Source organism: Copadichromis virginalis, linkage group LG12 (genome assembly GCF_057382275.1).
Source record: "Copadichromis virginalis isolate Kocher_CV1m ecotype Utaka linkage group LG12, C_Virginalis_male_GT1.1, whole genome shotgun sequence".
Lineage (NCBI taxonomy): Eukaryota > Metazoa > Chordata > Actinopteri > Cichliformes > Cichlidae > Copadichromis > Copadichromis virginalis.
The window spans coordinates 18,048,149-18,072,412 of NC_140629.1; the positions used below are offsets into that span (position 1 = coordinate 18,048,149).

Consider the following 24,264-nt stretch of genomic DNA (forward strand, 5'->3'; position numbering starts at 1 on the left):
TGGAGGAACACCAAAGTAATTGCTTATTAAAGGAGCTTCTTCGACATCTTTAAGCGTTCTAAACAAATGTCTGTCCTCCTCCAGAAAATCTTATGTACGCAAACACGCGTTGCAACTTCTTATCTTGTGCGCGTTTTTTATTTTGACAGTGAATGCGCACCTGCGGACCACTTATGTGCAGCCCTGGTTATTTAGCTTGTCATATTGCAGCCACAGAAATTCTTTTGTCCATGAAACCATAAAGCTGCACTTTCCTTTTGTTCTTTTCCGTTTTGTGGTAAGCTTTTCTTTGGCTGTCACTTCTTCACCCTGACCTGTCTTATTTGGCTGAACTAAAATATATATCCTGCTGCTTTTACACACGCACTCACGTTGTCAGCGATTCTCTGCTCAATCAACCTCTCACATGTTTAAGCTTGCTGCGGGAGATTTCACTTGTCATGTTTGCATAGTAAGCTAACGATTGATAAGACGATGTCAGAGGAATTGGTGCGCAAATTATCGTCACTCACCAATCAGTACTGTCGCTCTCTATGCGCAGTTCGCGCGATTGCAAAGTGAAGCAAAAAACAAGCGCAAATTCAAACGCGATTTCAGTATGTGACATATTGACAGTGGCTCACCGATGCCAATGACATAATTACCCAACTACATTGCCGAAAGAATGCAAAAGCATTGACATATATTTTTCCTACCTATGATAGCCCGACGGGCAGGGCTGAGATAGATTTTGGTAGCCCGACTGGAAAAATCGCTAGCCCTGGGACGTCGGGCTAGCGATTTTGCGAGCCCTGCTCTAGAAACAACAAGTAGGCCTGCAGAGCGAGAGCGAAGTGCTCTAATAGGGTGATATGGTACTACAAGGTCATTAAGATAAGATGGGGCCTGATTATTTAAGACCTTGTATGTGAGGAGCAGGATTTTGAATTCAATTCTGGATTTAACAGGAAGCCAATGAAGGGAAGCCAAAACAGGAGAAATCTGCTCTCTCTTTCTAGTCCCTGTCAGTAGTCTTGCTGCAGCATTTTGGATTAGCTGAAGGCTTTTCAGCGAGTTTTTTGGACATCCTGATAATAATGAATTACAGTAGTCCAGCCTTGAAGTAATAAATGCATGAACTAGTTTTTCAGCATCACTCTGAGACAGGATATTTCTAATTTTAGAGATGTTGCACAAATGGAAGAACGCAGTCTTACATATTTGTTTAATATGTGCGTTGAAGGACATATCCTGGTCGAAAATGACTCCAAGGTTCCTCACAGCGTTACTGGAGGCCAAGGTAACGCCATCCAGAGTAAGAATCTGGTTAGATACCATATTTCTAAGATTTTCAGGGCCGAGTACAATAACCTCAGTTTTATCTGAATTAAGAAGCAGAAAGTTAGCGGCCATCCAGGTCTTTATGTCTTTAAGACATTTCTGCAGTTTAACTAATTGGTGTGTGTTATCTGGCTTCATGGACAGATAGAGCTGGGTGTCATCTGCATAGCAGTGAAAATGTATGCTATGTCTTCTAACGATACTGCCTAGTAGAGCAGGGCGATATGGCCAAAAATATTTATCACGATATATATTTGAAAATTTGCGATAACGATATAAGTGACGATATAATTGATGCGAGACAAAATACAACTCCACAATATTACTAGCGCAAAAAGGCAACCTTCCATTTATTTTCACTTAAACAAGAAGCTGGTTTTTATGTACATTAAAGCTTTATAAAAATGTAACAGTGCAAATGCAAATTCCTTGCTGAAAGTTTAACCAAAAGGCATTTCCAGTAGAAATGGGCTGACATATCCTGAGCATAACCATGTATAATATCCACTGAAGTTAAAAAGAGGTGCTTTGCAACATTAAACTGCAGTGTGCAGTATGTATTTTTCGGACCATAAGGTGCACAGGATTATAAGGCACATTAAGTGAAACAAATCAGTCAAATAAATCAAACTTTATTAAACTCATTCTTCTTGCTTCCTCCACTTCTGTACCATTGATTCATTAATGTTGAATTCTCTGGCAGCTGCTCTATTCCCATGTTGTTGCAGTATATTAATAACTAACCTTGTATTGTGGATGGATTATCTCAGTTGTTCTCCTGACTGAAGTTTGGTCCGTTTACAGCATCCTGCCATGCGATTGCATTTGTCTCTATCTATCAGGAACCTTAACGTTAACTTTTATAAGTGGAAAAGTGTTAGTGTTCGTCCTCCAGCTTCACTGTTTATGTTATGCTAACATAGCTGTGTCGCTAGCGATCACGTAGCACATCATTATATATCAGCTAGCCCAACTTCAGTAACCCTACAAACGTCACTGCTGTTTAGTTTCCTGTCTTCATTTATGTTGGAAGTGATAGCAGAGCTGTACGTAGGGTTGCCAACCGTCCCTTAAAATACGGAATCGTCCCGTATTTCGAAACAAAAGTACACGTCCCGTATTGAGCTAATAAGGGACGCACTTTGTCCCGTAATACAGTGAGAATCAAAAGTAGTCTATAACTTTTAATGGAATTAACGCTTTGTTTGAAAACATAATTCCCAGCCCCTCTCCTGCTTTGTGACCAATGAGCTGACAGCACACTTACTATGACAATTCAGATTACCGCTCATCTCATTGGTCAAGGAAAGGTCGCTTACGGAGAAAATACCGGAAGACAACAGATGACCACAACAAGAAGCATGGCCAACAGGGAAACAAACGCCGACACTGCGGTACAAGTCTCGGACGACAGTACACCTAAAGCTGGGCAAACACTGTGCGATTTTTTCAGTCACGTTATTCAGCTCCTGCTCAAACTGCACGATTGACTCGCAGGGGTTAGAAGTTGGTAGGTCACGATGCAGGTCTCACACTATACCGCCCGATGCTCTGATGCGACCTGAGAGCTCACACTGTGCCTCCATAAAATGAAGGTTATAACAGAAAATCTGTCGCGCTCTCTCTCTCCGTCTTTCACTCACACAGACACGCACACCACCACCATCAACTTTGCTAAATTGCTAATGAAAAACATTGATCGGGCAGCTGTGATTGAGCAGCAGTGTAGATCCAACTATTTTCACGGTTGTTGTGTCGTGATAATTTCTGAGGCCACATCGAAAAGGCTCGGATGAGCTTTCCAAAGTTCTACAAGTTGTACCTCCATCGCTTGTGTCCAGATCACACGCTGCACTGCCGTGTTGCGGCGTCTTTTTCGCCGACATTTGTGTTTGCGCGTGAGCAGTGTGACAAACTGCGGTGACACCCTCCCGACCAAGCGATTGATGATCGGGAGCTGGTCGTGAGGTGTTAATCGCGTCTCGTTACCCCACGCAGGGACGTGCAGAGGGGGGGGGGGCTAGAGGGGCTTGAGCACCCGCCCCTTTCCTGATGAGTGCCCAAAGTGCCCTTTTGTTGAGGCAACTTTTAAAAAAATTTTATTTATTTTTTTATGTGTGTGTGCGTGCGGAGTCCTGTCTGTGCCCCTCAACAATAATATTTAACTATTAATCACAGTTTTGCTAAATAAAAGGATCTGGCTTGCATCAGTCACATGATCACTATTAACCAATGATCGCCCTCGACGGCAGAACGCGCTGGTTACGAGCCGGGAACGAGCTCACAAAGAGCACGCGCATTTTTTGCGGTCCGGAGCTGTAGGAGAAACACAAGTTAACTCAGAGACACAGACTGATGCGACACAACCAGTAAGTAGGTGTACAGCGTACACTGTAGTGTGTAGCACACAGGAGTATTAGCTTATTACGTACACGTTGGTAAGTTGTCTTGTTGCAACTGACGAACTGAAACAAACGAGCGTGCTGTGTGTGCAACAGCGCGACAAACATTACCTGTCCTTTTATTAACTGCACAAGTAGTGCTGGTCATAGCTGCTGGCTACCTGTGTAAGGCTGTCATGGGTCTGTAGCTCTGTCACCGTTTTAGGGAACATATTTAGTTTTAAAGTATTTAGAACATATTTAGTTTTAAAGTATTTAGAACATATTTAGTTTTAAAGTAAGTTTCTGGGCATTTCCTGCCTTTCTGGAGGGATTATATTTCACTAAAAAACGATCTAATATGCATGTCCACATAATAATTATTATAATTATAATATATTAAAAAACACAAGCTGTATTTTAAAAAACATACATTAAGAAGCAGATTATATTAGATTTATATTTTAAATAAGACAAAAGTTGGATTTTACAGCAGTAAAATGATTGTATCTCTACAGTTTAAACATGTAATAAGCTTTGCCCTGCACAGAGTGGATAGTGAAACAAATGGAATCATCATAAATACATTATTTCATATTTATTACTTCCCCCTCCTCATTGCTTTATTATTGTAGCTCTAGTAATGAATAATAATGTAAGGATTCTGGATCAGCACCATGATGCCCATAGTATATACAGTATTCTGAAGAAGGTCTAAAATGTCACTGTGTGTGCATGTGTGTGTTTTATTTAGCTGGATTTAAAAAAATATTACTCATGATATAACATTGTGCAGACATGGCTGGTAAGGACATGAGGAGGAAACAGTAGGCGCTGTATGAGGCTACTAAAGGCAGTGCTATAACATTTTTCTGTCATCATTTTATTATAGATTAAGTGCAAGAGTTGTTAGGTGTGGATAATTAGATTATAGTTTATTGCAATAGCAAGTTGTGCCTTGTTCTCAGATGGACAGCAAGTGGAGAGTGATATATGAAATGATGGGAAGGAAGGAAGAAGAGAAGCAAAGAGTGATTCACAGGCAGAGCCGAGTTTATGTCACAGTTTTTTGTTGCCTTATGGTTCCAAGCGCTGTCACCAATCTTTGCATTTTGTTATTATCTCATGACACTTGTTTAATCAGCTACCATCTCTCCTGTGGACTTTTTAATGTCTACAGTCTCAGATCAACACAGCCCCGCCCTTCCCATATTAGATTCTTGATGAATGTGTGTTGTTGTTATTCAGCCTGGTTCAATGTGCCCCTTTTTAACTTTGAGCACCCGCCCCTTTAAACCTCTCTGCACGTCCCTGACCCCACGTATACTACACGACGCACGATGAAGGCCAAAATCGGGCCGATCGCCAAAACGGTCGCACAACTCAAAAATCGGCTCAAAATGGGCCAAAAATCGCACAGTGTAAGCCCAGCATTACACTCACACAGACACACACACCACCACCATCAACTTTGCTAAATTGCTAATGAAAAACATTGATCGGGCAGCTGTGACTGAGCAGCAATGTAAATCCAACTATTTTCACGGTTGTGTGCCTCCATCGCTTGTGTCCAGATCACACGCTGCACAGCCGTGCTGCTCCATCTTTTACACCAACGTTTACGTGTTTGCGCGCGAGCAGTGTGAGCGGCTGTGGTGAGACCCTCACGAGCGATTGATGATCGGGAGTTGGTCGTGAGGTGTTAATCACTTCTCGTTACCCCACGTATACTACACGATGCACGATGAAGGCCAAAATCGGTCCGATCACTCAAAAATCGGCTCAAAATGGGCCTAAAACCGCACAGTGTAAGCCCAGCATTAGAGCAGCAATGTTTGTTCAGAGAAAGGGAAAAATGGGAAAAGGAAAACACCTGGCTGGAAAAAGTTAATATGGGCATGTGCAGTGAATATCAGTGCTATGTGGCCAGAAGTGTGATAATATAATTTATTTTGTGTAATAAACAACTGTAAGGATAGATGATTACAACAAATAGATGACTAATACATAAAAGTAATACATAGATGAATAATGATGATGAGTTAAGATGCGTAATCATGGGAACAAGCGGGTTTACAAACAGGAGCAGCTGATTAGCATTAAGCCAATTGTACTAAATGCACTAAATGTGCACTGTTACAAGAATGTTTTTCTTTCTATTGTTTTCTATTATTTTAAGTTAAGCAGGACAGAGTTCTTTTAAAGAAAGATTTACTTATATTCTCAAAAGTTAAGCATGACAGGCTTCTGTTTAAGAAGGAGACCTGTTTTATTGTGTTAATGTTGTCATTTTGAGCTAAAAATAAATGGCTAAATGATCATTTGTTTCACATGTGTTCATATCACAAAGAATACACATCTACTTAAATCAAATTCAAGTCAAATGGTTAAAAAAATAATTTCACACACAAAAAAAGAGCTAGAAAATTCACCACACTGGGAAGGGTGAAGACAACTGGGTCGCTTGGCCCTGGCCACGAGGTGTCCCTTATTTATTTTTCAGGGAGTTGGCAACCCTAGCTGTACGTTTGAATTTTTTCAGAAATCTCTCAGTCAGAACATGCAATATCATGCTTAAGTAACTAGCGAAACTAGCGAGCTAACTTCCGCTAGCTTCCCGCTAACTTCTAACTCCGTTAAATGTAATAAATTTTGTTTTCATGGATGCTTGGAAGTTAAACTTCATAGTTACACCTGGTAAAGCAGCAATGCTGATCGTTTTATTAAATATGAAAGAATTTAGACAGTTTTTAACTCTCGGTGATGCTGCAGTGTTCGTTTGACCTGACGCATACGGAGTTTAGAACCCAGATTACTCCCAGATTTAAGAGCATCTTAGTCCGACAAATACGACAATAACGACGGCCGCTTGCATGTTCTGCAAAAAAATGTGCTTTGTCGTGTATCTGACGGACAAACACCAAACCAGTTCCACATCACTGAAGTTGCACCATTTTTACAAACCAATTCTGGTTCATCTGTTTCACTCAACAATCGGCCATGTGCGTAGGCCTGGGCGATATATCGAGTTTTTAAAAAATATCGATATATTTTTATACGAGATATAAGATGTGACAATATCCTTTATATCGATATAGTCTATGTTACGTTATAATTATACTTGTGGAGCCGCAAGTTTGCCTCTCTTTCGTCCACTTTTGTCTTTACGCAACGTTACTCGGCCTCGCCCCTCCTTCAATAAACACAGCTCCCCCTCCTCCCCCATCGCTTCACCTGCAGGAAGCGACAAGATGGACACGGCAAATCTCCGTTAACGAGTTACTGCACATCGCCCCGTGCGTGGGGCTGGACGCCGTCAACGTGTTAGCTAGCTAACCACGCTAACGAGCTAACCACGCTAACGCCTAAAATCCTTGCATTTTCTCAAAAGTTGACAGCGCGCCTTATGTATGAATTCTGGTTGTGCTTGATGGCCACTAACCGATTTTATGTGGTACACAGCGCTCAGCAATCTGTCAAAAATATTTTAGTACGACTTTGGTAAGCTACGGTGCTGCACCGCTTGATGGATTGTCAGAGCATTACGGCTACCGAGGAGCTTCGCGGAGTGATACGTACTGTGCTTCAACGTAATATTACCCTACTGTGTATAAGGACCATAAATGGCACCTGTTAAGAGACGTGGTTACGAAGAGGATTTCAAACTCAAGACTGTCAGTCACACAGTAGAAGTTGGGAACAGAGCAGCTGTGAAATCTGTCTTTGTTACTCAGCGTCTTTTAGTTTACATTTTGACTGCACAATTGTGAGCTTTTTGTTATGCACAAAAACAACATTGTTTTCTTTTATTTATGGAGCATTATTATTTAATAAATGCTCATAATTTATTTTTGAGTAAATCTTATGTACATCTATGCTCTTTGTTAATAAAAGTGCCTGTGTGACATCTGGGACACAGCTTTGACTAAGAACTCTCTTTTTGTTCTTACTTCATGGCTTTAAAAAAAAAAATCGAGATATATATCTTATATCGCCGTCCAGGTAAAAAATATCGAGATATGAATTTTGGGTCATATCGCCCAGCCCTACATGTGCGTATGAAAACAAAGGCACTGCGCATGCGCGTTTTACTCATATTCTATCGCGATATTTAATTTTCCTATCGTTGCCTAACATTATACCGGTATTACCGTGAACGGTATAATATTGCCCAGCCCTACTGCCTAGGACACATACAGGATGTCATGCTGAAATGTAAAGCACTTACAATAGAAGACAAACAACAAACTATTCCAGCCTAATTGATGACATTTATGGCATTTGCTTTCTGTGCTGACTGATATGCTGCTCAGTGCTTTGCTGCCTGCTTTTAAATCAGATGTCACTCTGAACATAAACACAAGCTACATGTGATGTCTCTGATGTGTATCTGTTTCTACCCGTGCTGATGCTAGCATGACTAAAGCTAGCCAAGCAGCAGTAAATATGTGAAGTAAGGAAGAAGGATATACTCATCAAACAAACAGGATCATAAGAATATAAAACCACGAGCACTACAAATGTAACAAATACGTTGACATAAAATGGCATGTTATTTGAAATCTACACGAAACAATGACACAACTACTTTTTTTCAATTTTTTCAATTTATTTATTTTTTACCAATTGTCCAAATTAGTCTGTGATTGGCCTGAGTGTGACAGAAATCATATTTATATACAACTAAATATGACTCAGCAAACATGTTTTAAATGGATGATTCCTCACTTGATGACGGATGATCCATTTCCATATTTGCTGAGTCTTAAATTTGATGTCAGTGAACTTACCAGTGGTTGGTGTAAAAAAAAAAAAAAAAAAAAAAAAAAGCCCCCAAATCCCCTATGAGCAAGCACTTGGCGACAGTGGAGAGGAAAAACTCCCTCTTAATGGGAAGAAACCTCTGACAGAACCGGGCTCAGGAAGGGGTGGCCTTCTGTCTCGACCGAGAGGGGTTCAAATGTTCACTGACAATTTAGTTGTATATAAATATGATTTTTAGGACTTGATGTTGACACCAATTATGTGAAATTGGGGACGCACACAGTTCCGCTTCTTCTTGTTCTTCTTCTTCTTACTTGGCGGAATCTCTGGCAGGCTCTTAACTTCATTCTCGAGTTCAGCCACCTTGACATTGAGCATTTTCGGTTTGTCTCGTAGACTTTGCAAAGATCCCTGTACAGAAAATGCAGCTGACTCTTCTTTTTCGATCTTCTGTTGTTCTGTGGTGTCTTTTTCTTTCTGAGGCTCCTGCAGAGACATTGCAGTGGATGGCAGTGAGTCCTCTTTTTCCATCTTCTCCTGTTCTCCAGTCTCGTTTTCTTTCAGAGGCTCACATTTATGCATTTCATTTGCAGCAGTGGACTTTTGTTCTTTGTGCTGCTGTGGGATTTTAAGTGAGCAATCTTTGGCCTCTTTCAGCTCTCGCTCAGGAGATTCTTTCTTCAAATCATGAAGGGCCTTGTTGGGGCAGAGCTGGGATTTCAGGTCACTGATTTCCAGGTTGAGTGTCTCCTGCTCCTGCCTATGTTTAACAGCCTGCTCTTCAAGCTGATTTTGAGCTGCTAGGAGCTGTTTCTGGAGCATCTCAATCTGCTCCTGCTGAATCCTACATTTGAGCTCAAATTCAGCCTCCTTAGAGGACTTCAGTCCTACAGAGTCAGTGTGTGAAGCCTCTGTGGTTGGAGTGGCAGACTCCACACACTGCTCTGTGGTAGGGTGGCTGATTTGGTCCTGCAGGGTAGCAATCACCTCATCCAATATGACAATAGCTTCATTGTCATTTGTGAGAGTGTCTGTCTCACTGATGTCATTGGGCTTATTACTAGAAGCCTCTTCCAGCTGCTCTATGAGGTCTTTAATTGTTTCCTCATAATTTCGCTTGTTCTCGTGAATTTCTTCACGAAGTTTGTTCACCTCAAGCTGGTGATAAGAGGCCCTCTTGTTTGCACCTACCATTTTACCGTAAAGGTTGTTCTGATGGTATTGGGAGGCTTCCAGTTGGTGTCTGAGAGCAGCAATCTCGTGCCAGGGATTAAACGGGGGTCTAAATGTGGGATTGGGTTGATATTGCCAAGTCCCTCCGTTAGGCACAGGGTTTGGTCTGCTGTGGTTCTTCCCATTTCCCTGTCTCTCCATTTCCTCCTTTGCATTTGAAATGGGGAGGGATTCAGCCTTTTCTTTTTCAGGAGTGGCTTCAGTGTTTTTTTGCACTTCTTCATTTTTCGGGTTTGCTCCATAACCCGTGGTGTTTTGAGCTTCAAGAAGCGCCCGGGCATTTGCCCGAGTAATTGGTCTTCTTGGTTCTTCAGCCACTCTTTTCTGTTTTTGCTTTTGTTGTTTCTTTGGTTTCACAACCGTTTCCTTTGGTGGTTGTGCCACAGGAGACTTTTCAGTATTTGGTTGTGCGGCTTTTTTTGCTTCTGCCATTGTAGATGCGTCAGCGTTTGCGTCTGCGTTTCTCTGCGTCTGCCTTGTCTTTGTTTTAACAACCAGGTTGTTTTGTGTTTCTGCCATCCGAGATCCACTGAAGTTGGTTGAATGTCTCCCCTATTTATAGGTTTTTCAGTAGAATGTGCACTGTGACATCACAGGCTGTTCCTGTGATGCGCTGTTCCTTTGAAGTGCCATGATTAGAACAATTCAAAATAAAATGCCCACAAACCTAATGTAAAGGAAAGGCTTTTATTTTGTAGCACATACTGAATTAACACTATAAAAGCTACTCTACAGGAATTGCAGTAAAAAATAAAACTAAAGAAAAATATGTTTTTTAAATGGTTGTTAAAAAAACTAACCAAAGTAGAAGACAACTGTTTAGTGGAAAGTATTCGACATTCTAGAGATTCTCAGGCATAATAACTTCTTTCATAATTTAAACAAGGACAGGTAGAAAACGTTCATATTTAGTGAAAGATATTTATTAACATTATCCAATGAGAGTTACTGAATGTCTGTAGGCAGTGAGATCTTGGTGGTTGCCGAGGCGACAGAATGTCATCTATGTTTTGTTTTAAATTCAGTTTCAATGCTGAATCTAAGAAACAACAGACTGCAGAGGGAGACTTTAATAGAGGTTTACTAACTCTTACTATCATATACATTGTGGAAAAATCTGTCTTTATTTAGCATAATATATTTGTTATAAGCACTAAATATGTTTGATGATTAACTGACGATGAACACTAACGTACCAAGCTGAAAATTCTGCTCACCAGTCAGCAGCTTATATTCACAAAAAACGGATAAATCTGCGATCCATGCAACTCTAACCAGCCAACAAAAACGTGTTCATAATACAAAACAAGTTTACTTTGTGAAATGTTAAAAGGTACAAAAAATAAAACAATAAAATAAAACAATATGTTTTCAAGACTTTTTCACAAGTTCCTATATCTCACTGAAATGTTACTCTGTAGCTGATTTCTCGTATTTTAAGTGTGATGAGAAATTTTGAGTAGAAACAAGACAAATATACTTGATAAGATTTTGAGTTTTTGCAGTGTATATGCAGCTGATTGGTTTGGTCTTTAACCAACATGGAATCATTTATGTTGGGCAGCTGTGGCTATGCGTACTAATCAGTGCTTCAGTCCCCAATGCTATCAGTCCACACGTCAAAGGGCAAGATACTGAACCTTCGATTGTCCCCAATGCATTTGGGTGTGAATGAAATGTATGACTATGACTTCTAGTACAAAAAGGGCTATTTATGTATTTAAGTCCAGTTGTTGCTCATTCACTGTTACCTTGAACGTGTCATGCTATCACCACTCTGTGTAACAGATATTTCCTATATTAGCAAATATGTTTTACACTATTTACCTACTGAAATGAAATCGTAACTCCAGAAAAATGTTTAACTGTTTATTTCTGGACCAGTTAAGCTGACTTTAAGACCTTGGCTTTAATAGACATCTCATAGTGTACAGATCTATTTTTTATTATTTAAGCCATTTTGAGCAATTAAGCACCAAGACTTATTATATTAATTTTTTTCAGTCTTCTGCAAGGGTTTGTTATTATGAGCTTTTATCTAAGCTTTTTTTTTCCAACTACAAAAATACATTTTGTTTTGTTGCCTCTTATTTTGTCTGTCATGAATGCTTTTTATATATTTTAATACACGTAATGGTTTATTGATGAAGTACACAGACAGAGACCAAAGTTTTCCCCCTCTCCTCACCTCTTTAATCTCATCATCGCCCTCCTTCTCTATGAGGGATTATGATTAAAGATATCTGCACATAGCCCCAAGGCGTAAAGTATCTACTGGTGCTTGTACTTTTTGAAAGTGAAGATGAAAGATTGTTGAGTGCACTCTAAAAAAAATCAAAAACCTCACACGGCTGGGTCATCCGCTTTCATCTCTCAAAGCATTTTGTGAGACACCAGGTTTGCTGAATAATAAAAGCCCAGTCCCCATTTGGTTCACATTTTGGTTGTTTTCAGCCTAATTATCATGACTTGGGCAACTTCACTGGGCTTTATTTGCATTTAGACCATTGTATACCAAATGGAAGTTGTGCCTTTACAAGTTTAATGTATGATTTGTTCATTCTTTTCAGCTGAAAACTTTATATGTTGTGTCACCTTTTATACATTTCTTTAAATATGATGGTGGTTATATAACTCCATTCTTCACTTGCTCCTTTAATTAAGTCCAGCAGAGTTTAGCATGTTTTTATTTCTTTTTCTTCTTCTAGGAGCTTTCCAGAGAAGAGGTGGTGGGTCCATTTATAATCTGGCCTGCTGAAGCAGGGATGGACTTCCCTAAGCAGGAGGGCCAGCTGACTTTTGATGTGGGCAAACGTAACACATCACTGGAGATTTACCTAACACCTGACCGTGCCTCATCCTTACCCACACCTAAGCGCTTCCAAGTGGAACTATACAATCCAACAGGAGGTGCCACAGTACACTCCCAGTTTGGCCTGGCTAATGTGACTCTGGTGTCAAATGCAGCAAGTGAAGCTGTCTGGGTCTTACTGGACCAGTTGCATCAACCCCTTGAAACTCCTACATTGGACCTGGTGCTGCAGGGACTAATAGATAAAGTCAGTCCACCTCTCAATAATGAGCAGATGATCGCTGTGTTTGAAGGTCTGGGGAAGGTAAGCCCAATCATCTGGTTTTTATACCAAGAAAAAAGTTTTTTTTAATTACTGCATAAGTGTATAAAATATTGGATAATCTATGTGATTGCATGTGACTGTGAGTCAGTGTAGTTGTTTGTGTCTGTCAGCTTAGTTAAAGACCATACATCGCCTCCCATGAGCTACTTTGATAGCTCTGTGGACCAGTCTGTCATTCATTAGTTCTCACTTAATAAGGTTGCTGCTATCATGAAGTTGAAATTAGAATCTATTTATTGCATCTTCTTAACCAGCTGCACAAAAGAATAAACAGAATATACAGGGACATGTTTAGAAAGAGTAAATAAGAAGTAGGGACTACAGAGAAAAATGCATTCTGAGCACACACAATGCGCATGACCCTGAAGGTCAAACTAAAGAAAGTAACTCAGGTGAGTGCTTTGGATGTGTGAATAACAGCACTAAAGTTTACTCAGAGCTCCTCAGTCTTTCTCATCCTTTCTGTCTTCTGAGCCAGGTGCTTGCAGAGGCAGAAAGAGCTCCTTTACAGAACAACAGCCGGAATTTGACCTATAACCTGTTGTGTGCCTTGGCCAATCCCAGTCGAGTCGACACTCGAGGTGTCAGCCACCTTGCTGAGGTGGCGGAGCGATTTGCATTCTCCCTCCTTAAACATAGTCAGTGTGAGATGTGAGTGTCCTAAATGTTCTAAATGAGTGAAGAGTTGCATGGTACACCTTATTGTAATACAGATGAATATTACCTCACAAATTAATGTTAAATCGTGCTTGGATTTACAATTTCTTCTTTGTAAAATTTTTCTCCAGAAAGGTTACAGTCCTGGAAACTTGTCCGTATATGAACATCTCTGCCTTCCAGTGGTACCCCACAGAAATTAATGGATACAAGTTCAGGGGCCGTAATGCAGACTTCTTCCAGCTCCCAAATACTCTGCTGCCAGTACCAGCAGTTTTAACTGCGGACTGCGGCAACCTCAACAGGATGCAGCTGACCGAGTTTAGAAATGAACATTGGTTTCGCACCAGTGATGCAGCTACTGCTCTCAATGGGAAAGTAGGTGCTGGGACACTGACTTCATTGAAAAATCATGAGCAATTGTTAAAATGTCAAAATCTCCTTTTCTTTTTTTAAACAGCAGGTGGCAGTATGGCTCTGATATAAAGCAGCCATTAATCTGGTGGCTGCTCTGCAACTGAACCGTCTTCTGTTGTATCTGGTTATACGTAGGTATTCTCAGCCAGTCTCCAGGGCAGAGGGTCACGACCTCTGGAAGATGGCAACGAGGTGGTGTATCGTATCCACAGCCCCGGTCAGCAGGTTAAACCAGGCCAGTCTCAGTGCCTTCTCTGGAACCAGACCACTGGAAGGTAACAAAAACACATTAAATGAGATTCAAGCTTAACTGTTTCTCAGATAGACTAAAAATAGAACGTGCACATTATATACAAAAATATAAGATGTATATTTTTATTTATATACAAATATTTCCATTTATTTTTGTTACCTGATAATATCAGTTGCTGAGGTTTTTTCTAGTTCTAGTGTCTGCCTACTAATTTATTTTTTACTCGACGTAATTTAGCTCAACCAGTGTACTGCTTTCCTTATTTAAGACTACACATGGCTTGATTAGCATCTAAAGAAGGCCTCTGTTTGTCTTCCTTATACTTATTTTGGGTAATAGTTTGCTAAATAAAGGGCAGAGTTCCTAGTTTGTCCTCTCAATAAGGCCTCTCTGTGGCTGATGCCGTATCTTTCTCCTTTATATCTACACATTCAGTCTCCTGCACGCTGAATCATCCCACATTGAGTTACTTTGTTGAGGACATTCCTGGGGATTGAAATTGGACTTGGCAGGAACACAGTGTTTTTGGCAGGTTTGGTTTGGACAGAGCAGCTACTTGGAGGACGTACCCCAGGAAGCAAAATTTATTATGCAAGTGATACCAAGAGAGAGCAAAATATGGAGAGAGAGAGAGAGTCAGAATCACAGTAACAGTGAATCTAACACAAACATGGTTATGCTCTGGTTTGTCTCACACATTCTTTGCAAAGTAAAGGTTACTGTAGATAATAATAAAACAAACTCAAAGAAGCCAAAATGTCAGAGAACAAAAGCACACAATCATGGGCATGGTTAGACTCATTGCTCTTTGTATTTGCTTTGCTCGTATTTTGTTATATTCTGTTGTAGTGTCTCGTCTCTTATTGTCTCTTTTTGTCTTCCCTTTAGCTGGTCATCAAATGGTCAATACTGCAGGGTTGTGGAAGAAAGTGGGAATTATGTTGAGTGTGCATGCACGCACTTGTCTATCTATGCAGCCCATGCTGAGTTTGCAAAGCTTGCATCCTACAATGAAGCCTTCTTTGCCTCAGGATTTATCTGTATCTCAGGTACAACACACTCTCCCCTTGAGTTCTCATCTTTTTACCCTCCTTGTGGAGTTTCCATATGTACATCCCCACTTGTATAAATGGATTCAAATAAATCACTTAATTAAGTATCATTAATGCTGACTTCTCTGTCTACAGGCTTTGCATTGGCCATAATATCCCATGTGCTGTGCTCCCGTTTCCCCATGTTTGCTGCCAAACTGCTCACTCACATGATGGTGAGCTGCCTTGGAACTCAGGTAAAGCATTAGTTTGGATCTTGTTCTGCTTTTAAACTCTGAATGCAGCATTAGTTTCTTTGGTATTCTCATCTCTTTGCATCAGGTGCAAATGTACATGACAGGGCACCTCTGGGAATTGTTGTTGAGGCATCCATTTCTCTGTGCTCCAGTAGACCAGCATATTAGATATATGTGGGTTGCAAACATTAACACAGCACTCATACGTGGATTCATTCGCTTAGAGCATTTTAAAGCTGCTCACTGTGCACTCACTCACACACCCACAGTCACACGTCGCACGCTAGACATGTCGCGGATATTTTCTTGGAAATGTGCATGGATGCGAACATCATCCAGTGTCATCGTTTGCGTAGTTTGCGGGTTGGTGCGTCCTGACAACGCAACCATGCCCCCCGCACCCTCACCCATTAAAAACGCAAGCTGTCACATAACCATTGAGCGAGGTAGATATGTGGCTACAGGTGGTCCTGATCAAGTGTGTGTGTTTGTGTGTGTGCATGTGTGCTTGCGTGACTGAGTGCGGGACTGGTAATTTTCCACTGGTCCCCCTCTCTTTGGTTGACAAACACAAGTCATTTCTAAAGAGGTCCCTGGGGGCTAGCCACCTCGGAGTAGACCCGTTTATGGCCCAGGCAGAGCCCCTGAACCTAAAAGGGTTTTGGATGGAAAATTCCACCCTGTTCTCTTTCCTAGTTTGTACGTTACTGTATAATAATGCCTTCTTCCTCGATAGTGCGTGTGTCTAACTTTGGTCTAGGGATTCGAAATGTTTGCATTTTTCTAGCCTTTTAGTCAAAGCCAGCTGTGAAAAGCTTGCTGAAGGCCTATCTGATTGTAGGTTCTGATGTTAAAATGTAGCCTTTAAGCGGTCTTTTGTTAGTGCTGGAAGTATTTCGGAGATAATGATGGGTGGGATGTGCTGAATTGAATTAGATCAAGTCACATCTTGTCTTCACTTATTCAGTTTAGCTTGTATGTCAAGTGGCTTGCTGAAAAAACTCTTTTTCTTATATAAATCACTTGGAGCAGATTTCTTTAGACAGTCTGATTTCTTTCTTTCTTTCTTTCTTTTATTTTTAAATAATTATCCACAAAGTGGATGACACATGTATTTGGACATAAATCAATTACCTCAACAATTTGCCAGGAGGGTCCTTTTTTATAACTGTTCTGTCAGAATATTTACCACTTAATGTCTTGAAAATGTTGCATATTCACAAAGAGGACTCTGTTTTTCTGTTTGTTTTTGTTAAAAATGCTACCTGTCAATCAAGAATGTTAATTGCATTCATCTAATCCTTCTGCAAACGTGTCATTTAAAGAAAGAGAGAGATGCTTTGTTCTTGCAAGCTCATAGTCAGCTTTTCCTGGTCAAGCTGTGGCTATCACTGATACAGTGACAGTGCTGTTTTTCTTCTTTTTATATATATCAGAATAGATGCCAAATGTTATTAGTAACACAAATGTCTCCCATATTTGTGGGTTGTAGCTCACACATCATCACTGATTTGAAGGATCATATCCAACTCCAACCACCTCTGGCAGGCAGGGTATGCCATCTGTGTTGGCTGTAATCATTCACTGAGTTTGCCCTCTCTGTGGAGAAAATTAGAGCTGCCAGTTTGATGAATTTCTCTCTGCATCTGCTACCGTACACTGAAGAGAACTTACATAATACTTCCACCTCTCTTAAACAGTCTGTAAGTTGAGTGACGAAGCAGGATTTGGGGTTAGCGAGGCAACCCTGGCTTTTCAAGGTAGCAGTTAGCAGCAGACCAGTGCTTATAAAACTACCATCTGCTGACCAATCAGTTGCACTGGGTGGATCTAGCTTTCCTTATCACAGGCAATTTTAAGGCCATTCCACTGTTCTCTAATCCTCTGCGTATCAAAAGAATCTTGTGCTGATCTTTTAAGATTTGCAAGTAATCATTTTCATTGTTTAAAGTCATGATTTTAAATGTGTTCTTTACTTGTTTGGCAAAGGTTTTTAGCATACTTCTGAAATTTTCCTGTACACACTGAGAATGAATCTAAGAAACACATTCATTAAATGAAATACTCTGTTGTAATTAGATTCAGATTTACTCGTGCTTCTCAGTGCTTCTCTGACAAGTCAGTATAAACTGGACAGATAGCTAACATGAGCGACCAAATAAAGACTTGATACTTGACTTAAATATACAGTTTAAGCCCAGAATAGAAATAAAAACCTGTTTGGTATCTACCTCTTTTAATATTACAGGTACACTTCAGTAAGTATGTATTAATTTAAAAGATAAATTGTACATTCTCCGTGAAAATTCTCTCAACTTTATTGTGTAATAAACTGTAACAACTAAACCATGTGTTTCAAATGCAACTGATCACATGAATAAATAAGCAGCCACGGTAGAAGAAAGCAGCTGCAGAAGAAAAGTCTGTGACTCCTTTGAGATATTCTGTATATCTACATAAATATCAGTTAAAATATCAACTGACCTTTTTTATTATTTTATGATACAAGATACAAAATAAGATAAAGAAAGCTAAGTAAACCAAATGTGTCAAAAATATTAGACTTTGGAAATCTTTGGAATGTTCTGGACAGTCTGAACTTCATAACACAATCAAGAAAATTAATCATGGGTTTGATTTGAAAGCACTTCAGAAAAAATGTTAATTGATTATCTTGAGACTAAAAAGATTTGCAGAACCATTTCTGAAGATTTCGACCTCCTACAACATACCGTCAGAAAGACTGTGTACTAATCAAGTAAATATAAAACTATTGCTACCCTCCCAAGAGTTGAAACAACAAAGATCACAATAAGAATGATGCGTGTAATAGTCTGGGAGGCCATAAAGGAGCTCCTAATTACTTCTAAACAGTTAAAGGGCTGTAAGAAGAAAGTCTGTTTTGCTGCATCTGGGCCACGGTGGCTTGTAATCATTAAGTGAGTAAGGTATCATACCAAAGAATGGCCAGAGAAGAAGAATAAAGATAGTATGTTGCAAACGTGAGATCAAAGTTGTAACCCTTCTCCAAAATAAATGTTTTGGAGGGATTTGAAGCACACAGTAGGGAGGAAAGGCACCTCATGTACATTCCTCATTCCTGAGTTCAGGGGGATATGAGCAATATTGGCAAAGCTTACTCCAACTTAACGTGCACGAATGATCAGCCCTTATCTGAACCAGTTAGTGGTTAGTTTCGTTTAAGTGTCCCATTCTTTTCTCCCTCACAAATATTTAATACTGGATCGGTTTCCTTTATGAATGCTAGCAGCAATCATTTTTAATTGGGTTTAATTTTTCTACTTTACAGATTTTTGGGGGCTGAAACTCTGTTGGTTGTTTAGATGTGCTTGTCTAGTTAAACATGTAAAAATATACTCTTTATTCCTTTTACTGTAACTATACAAACAACCTAGCATGAGCAAGCAGGATAGTTTCTTAAACATATTTAAATCTTTTAAATCAAGAAAACAATTTACAAAAGAACCATCCATCTATCCATCCATCCATCATCCATTCTCTTCGCTTAACCTTATCCTTCTCAGGGGGGCGCTAGAGAATATCTGAGCTTTCATAGGGCGAGAGGCAGGTACACCCTGGACAGGTTGCCAATCTGACGCAGGGCTAGCACATATAACGATACACATTCACATCTATGGACAATTTAGAATTACCAGTTAACCTAACCTCACTACTTTGATGTCTTTGGACTGTGGGAGAACATGCAAACCCCACACAGAAAGGCCACGGATGGTGGCCAGATGGTGGAGTGGAACTCTGGACCTTCTTGATGTGTGAGGCAACAGTGCTAGCCACCATTAATAGTCAATGCATTAATTTATTTTACAGTCACAACGATATATTTTTTAGACTTTACTGAGAGAAAAATGCTTAATTGCACACTCGCTGCATTTCACCATTATCTAAGACTGAATTTGAACTTATGTCACCCAACAGTGACCACTAGAGGGAGCGTAACACTATCAAATAAAGCCAGAATTTAGACAAATTATAGTAATTAGCTGCTTGCGTGTTAATAATATGACAATGATATACTATATAAAATTGTATTTGCATTGTATTTATAAGACTTCTGGACCTGTCTGTGTGAGTATATAGCTAGATTCAGGAAGTACTGTGTTGTCTTACCTGAGGGGCACTGCCTTGCACAACTGAGGTTATTAGGTTTAATGACGCCAAATAACAAAAATACATTTTTAAATGAGAAAGTGGAGCCTTCTGGTTCAGTTTGTGTAGTTTAATTGCATTACTGTCTCAGTATTTTTGCTGTCGTGCTTTTTACCTCTTTAGTATTTAGTTAGAAAATGCCAAAGACCCAAGGGCACCAGAGGTAGGACATTTAATTGCTAAATCACCATGAAAACTAAGACAGCAGTGCTGGTACAAGCAAGAGAGGCAGATGATGAAGCAAACAGGACTGAGATGAAAGAGAAGATTGCACAAACTTTTAACTTTACTATGATATTATATCCAGATTGTGTGATGTGATGTTTACCATCTTAAAGGAGAAGAAAATGTCAATCAGATTTCTACAAACTATTGCAGCACATCTTGAGTAATGTGTGTTCTAATATGTGTTTCTTAATCTTCTGGGATTTTTTTTTCAAATGTATAAAGCTCAGACTGTATACGTTTAGATATATAGGTTTAGTAAGAGGACTCATCCAGCAGTACTGCAGACACAAAATCTTGCTGAAGGTGTTTTATAGTCAGACAGGTTGGAACTGATCTGGGCCAGTAATAAGACACCTACAGGCAGTGGCCACTGTCAAGGCCACTGCGTCAGGACTCCGACTGAGAAGAAAATAAAAATTTGTCACATCCGCTGTAGGTGTGTCGGCCTGTCTATCTGTTTTTGTCTGAGTGTAAATTTAACAGTGTGCTACATAAGTACTGGTCGTATATGCACAATTATTTTGTTTTACATTGACAGATATTGCTTAGATGCTTAGAGATGGAAAAATGAAAAAGAAAACTAAATGGCATTAAATAGGAAAATTGAAATTTTCAGGGTTTTGTTTGCTTTGGAATATGCTCCTTTATTTTATTTTGAAAAGATTATCATAGGGTTGGGGAAGAAATGGAGAAAGACCTGTTACCGTATGGTTAGACTTGTTTAGGAGGTTGTCTTATCCTGATAGTATGATAGATAATGACTTTCAAAAATAAAATTAAATGAATATAATATAATATAATTATGAAGTACATTCTGTGCAATAGAATGTGAAAATATATGTGTTTCCATGGTTATTCCTGATCAATTGTATATTCTTTCTAAGCAGATCTTAGAATCGACAGTGTCAGCAATAAAATAAGAACCTATTGTCCAGTTAAATACATAAATATAAATACATAACTGAAGATCCAAAAACAAACCGCAACTGAAGGTGGCTGAACATCTCAAGAGAGGAAACACAATAGGTGATGATATCCATGGGTTCTAGACTTGAGGCAGTGATTGACTGCAAATGTTTTAATCCAAATATTAAAAATAATTCTTATACTCACTGTTATGAAAGCATAATGATTGTTTGGTGTTGTCCACTTATTTATGAGCATCTGAACACGGGGACCAATGCTGTACTTCTTAAATAGTTAGTTAAAATGAAAAATTAGAGTTTTGTTTAATATAATAATATAAATTCTTATATTGGATGTATATATTTACTTGTCAAAAACACAATGGAATGGAAATGTGGGCATGCTTGAACACATCCAGTTTCTGTATGCGGGAAAAAAATTATATATATATAAAAAATACTATTAAATTACTCTTCCTTTGGGATTAAACAGCCCACCGCCACGTCTCAGACAGACATTCCCACACACATTCAGTAAAGTGTTTACCCCTGTGTTGCCATTGCTTTATTCCAGTACATGGGAGGTGTTTAGGTGACTCTTACTTCTGGTTATAAAGGATTTCCTGTTAGCTCTGGGACCAAATCCAGCATTCAGAAGTCTGCCCTTGTATCCACATGCACAAAGTCACACACACATAAACACTACGCCAACTCTTTTTCCTCTTGCACAACAACCACTGCTGTCATTTCCCATCTCTGAGGAGAATACAGAAGTTGTGTGCTTGCTGACAAGATTCCTAAAAGTTCCTGTCTGTCGTCACTGTGTATGTGCATGTGGTGAAGGAGTGGGGTAGGGTTTGAACGAATGCATGCAGTTTCTCAGGTGTTCAGGGAGGGGAGACGTATGAAATGTGTGGTCAAAGACGTAGTTTTGTACAGAAGATAAGATCAGCATGAGTCTTTCTGAGACTCTGTTTTTCCTGAGGAAATGTATCTGTTCCCGTCATGAATCAGTAGACATTGGGGGGTTTTGAATGTCTTTTAGGGTCTGATTCTCTGGTTGACGTCAGAGTACATGCCTAGCTTGTCCTATTATGTGTTTAAACCCACAAGAGTTTATAAATCAGAACACAAAAGAAGGAAAATAGCAAGAAAACATAATGGTTACCAGCCTGTCCCTCTCAGACAAATGTCTCAAATTTTGTACAGTTTCTATCTAAATCTTAGGGTGTTATTGTTTCATGCAGTTATTAATCAGAATCAGAATCAGAATCAGAATACTTTATTGATCCCTGGGGGAAATTATTTTTTGTTACAGTGCTCCATTTTAAACCAACATTAAGACAAGACAGACAATACGCTAACTAAGAATTAAAAAGTCAATAGCAGGCTAAAACACAGCATGTCCCTATTAAATGCATTACTGTCTCAGAGTTGAGCAAATGGCACACAAGGTATTTAAGGGTATAAGTGTCAGTAGCTGAGGCCTGTGTCACCGTTTGTGTATGGGTTCCAGGAAATGCTCATGTTGCAGGAGCCACGGTGTGTATGTGTGTAACAGAACAGTGGAGGGGTAAGGAAGGCCTTTTGGGAGATACTCTACTCGAACACCTCGTGCCTTTGTTTCCCTAGCTCCTCTTATCTTAATTTGTTCCATCTATTGTTAAAGTCAGCAGCATTTTTCTTCTACACGCTCACTATTCATTGTGTCCATGTCTCTTACCTGTTACTGAAAAATGAGCCAACACTGTACAGTAATAGCCAACTGCCTGACTTTCTCTTACCTTCATTTCCTTATGTTCATCTGTTTTTTCTGTTTCTCTGATTTCCCCTTCTTTCACCGCTTTTACGTGACAAAATACTGAGTAGTGTCCCTTCTTCTATTCTTTGTCCCCTTTATCATTCTGGCAGCAGGTAGCCTTTGCTTGGAGCTGTGACATTACCAGCAAAAGGCTGTTTCACTCTGTCTCTGTCTCTTCTTTCTAACCCTCTAAAGGTGGCTGGGTGTAACTGGTGTGACTCATTAGTTTAAACAATGACAGTATATGTAGATGTAGCAAAACAGTCTGCAGGCTGTGGATTACCCTGAAGAAAGAGTACAGAGTACACACAGGAGACAACATTTATTTTTACCACAATAGCAAATTAAACACAAGGTAATGAGAATGCACACAGGCTCAGCTCACTTGTACAATAACCCACAGGTTAAGCAGATATGCAACACTTCTGCTGACATGTTGTTCCTTAGGGTTTGTGTTCGAGCACACTACTGCAGATAAAGAAGAGTGAGTGATTCTCAGACATAAACCACTTGTGATAATTGGACTCTCTATCCCTGGCTCAGTTCGCTGAAACACTCAGGCTAAATCTCCCTTCTGCCACCACAGTATGAAAATCAGCCCTGTTTAAATGAATGACGTCAGTCTATTTTCTTTCCTGCATTTTCTTTGCAAAATTTTTGAGCATCAACCGGCTTTTTAAGATCATGCCACAGCATCTCAATTGGATTCAGGTCAGAAGTTTGAGTAAGGCACTCTGAACTCGTCTTTTTTTTTCTTAAGCCTTTCAGAGGTGGACTTGCAAGTCTGTTTGGGATCATTGTCCTGCTGCAGAACCCAAGTGTTCAGCTTGAGCTCATGAACAGATAGTCGGAAATTCTCCTTCAGGATGTTTTGGTAGACAGCAGAATTCATGGTTAGATTTACCACAACAAGTCTTCCAGGTCCCGAGGCAGCAAAACATTCCCACTCTACCACCTACTATATTTTACTGTTAGTAGGATGTGTTATATAAATGCTATGTTATTCTTATGCTAGATGCAACGTGACTCAAACCTTCCAAAAAGTTCAGCTTTTGTCTCGACAGTTCACAGAATATTTTCCCCCAAAAATGTGGATGATCAAGATGTTTTTGGCAAATGTAAGACGAGCCTTTGTATCTCTTTTGGTCAGCAGTGTTTTTTGTCTTGAACTCTCCCATGGCTGCAATTGTTGCCCAGTCTCTTTCTTATTGATGAATCATGAACTCTGACTTTAAGCGAGACATGTAGAAGCTTGATGTTGTTCTGGGTTCTTTTTTGACCTCCTGGATAAGTTGTCGATGTGCTCTTGGAGTAATTTTGGTCGGCCGGTCATTCCTCGGAAGCTTCATCACTGTTCCAAGTTTTTTCCATTTATGTATAATCAGGGCTGGACTGGGCAAAAAATCGGCCCGGGCATTTTGACTAGAGACCGGCCCACCAGGTATTATAGGAAAAACCATAAATCCTTTGAATGCAAACAAACGTCGTTGTAACAGTGATGTACACTGTCTTGTTGGTATATATTTATCAGTCTAATAAACTTAAACCTACACCATCCTCCCTATTCTGGTATTCTAAACAGTACCCGAAAGTAGACTGCTTGGTCGAGTTAACCTCCTGAACTATCTACAACACAAGGTGAAAACCTGAAATTAAGACAGAGAAGACTAGAGGTGAGACATGACCATTACT

The 24,264-nt window shown here is 39.7% G+C and overlaps 1 protein-coding gene and 1 long non-coding RNA gene across 2 annotated transcripts in view; one reads left to right on the forward strand and one right to left on the reverse strand.

The window, feature by feature from the left end:
- Positions 1 to 24,264, forward strand: part of adgrv1 (adhesion G protein-coupled receptor V1) — a 116,681-nt gene that overhangs the window by 51,229 nt on the left and 41,188 nt on the right. The window contains exons 83-88 of the mRNA XM_085475126.1: positions 12,407 to 12,814; positions 13,314 to 13,486; positions 13,624 to 13,870; positions 14,045 to 14,184; positions 15,051 to 15,211; positions 15,350 to 15,450. Coding sequence (XP_085331252.1) covers positions 12,407 to 12,814; positions 13,314 to 13,486; positions 13,624 to 13,870; positions 14,045 to 14,184; positions 15,051 to 15,211; positions 15,350 to 15,450 — 1,230 coding nt within the window. The remainder of the gene's footprint in view (positions 1 to 12,406; positions 12,815 to 13,313; positions 13,487 to 13,623; positions 13,871 to 14,044; positions 14,185 to 15,050; positions 15,212 to 15,349; positions 15,451 to 24,264) is intronic.
- LOC146696810 (uncharacterized) lies at positions 13,052 to 14,539 on the reverse strand. The gene is made up of 2 exons (XR_014923333.1): positions 14,322 to 14,539; positions 13,052 to 14,177 (listed from the first exon to the last, which is right to left on the reverse strand). It is a non-coding gene; the product is annotated as an uncharacterized LOC146696810 (long non-coding RNA).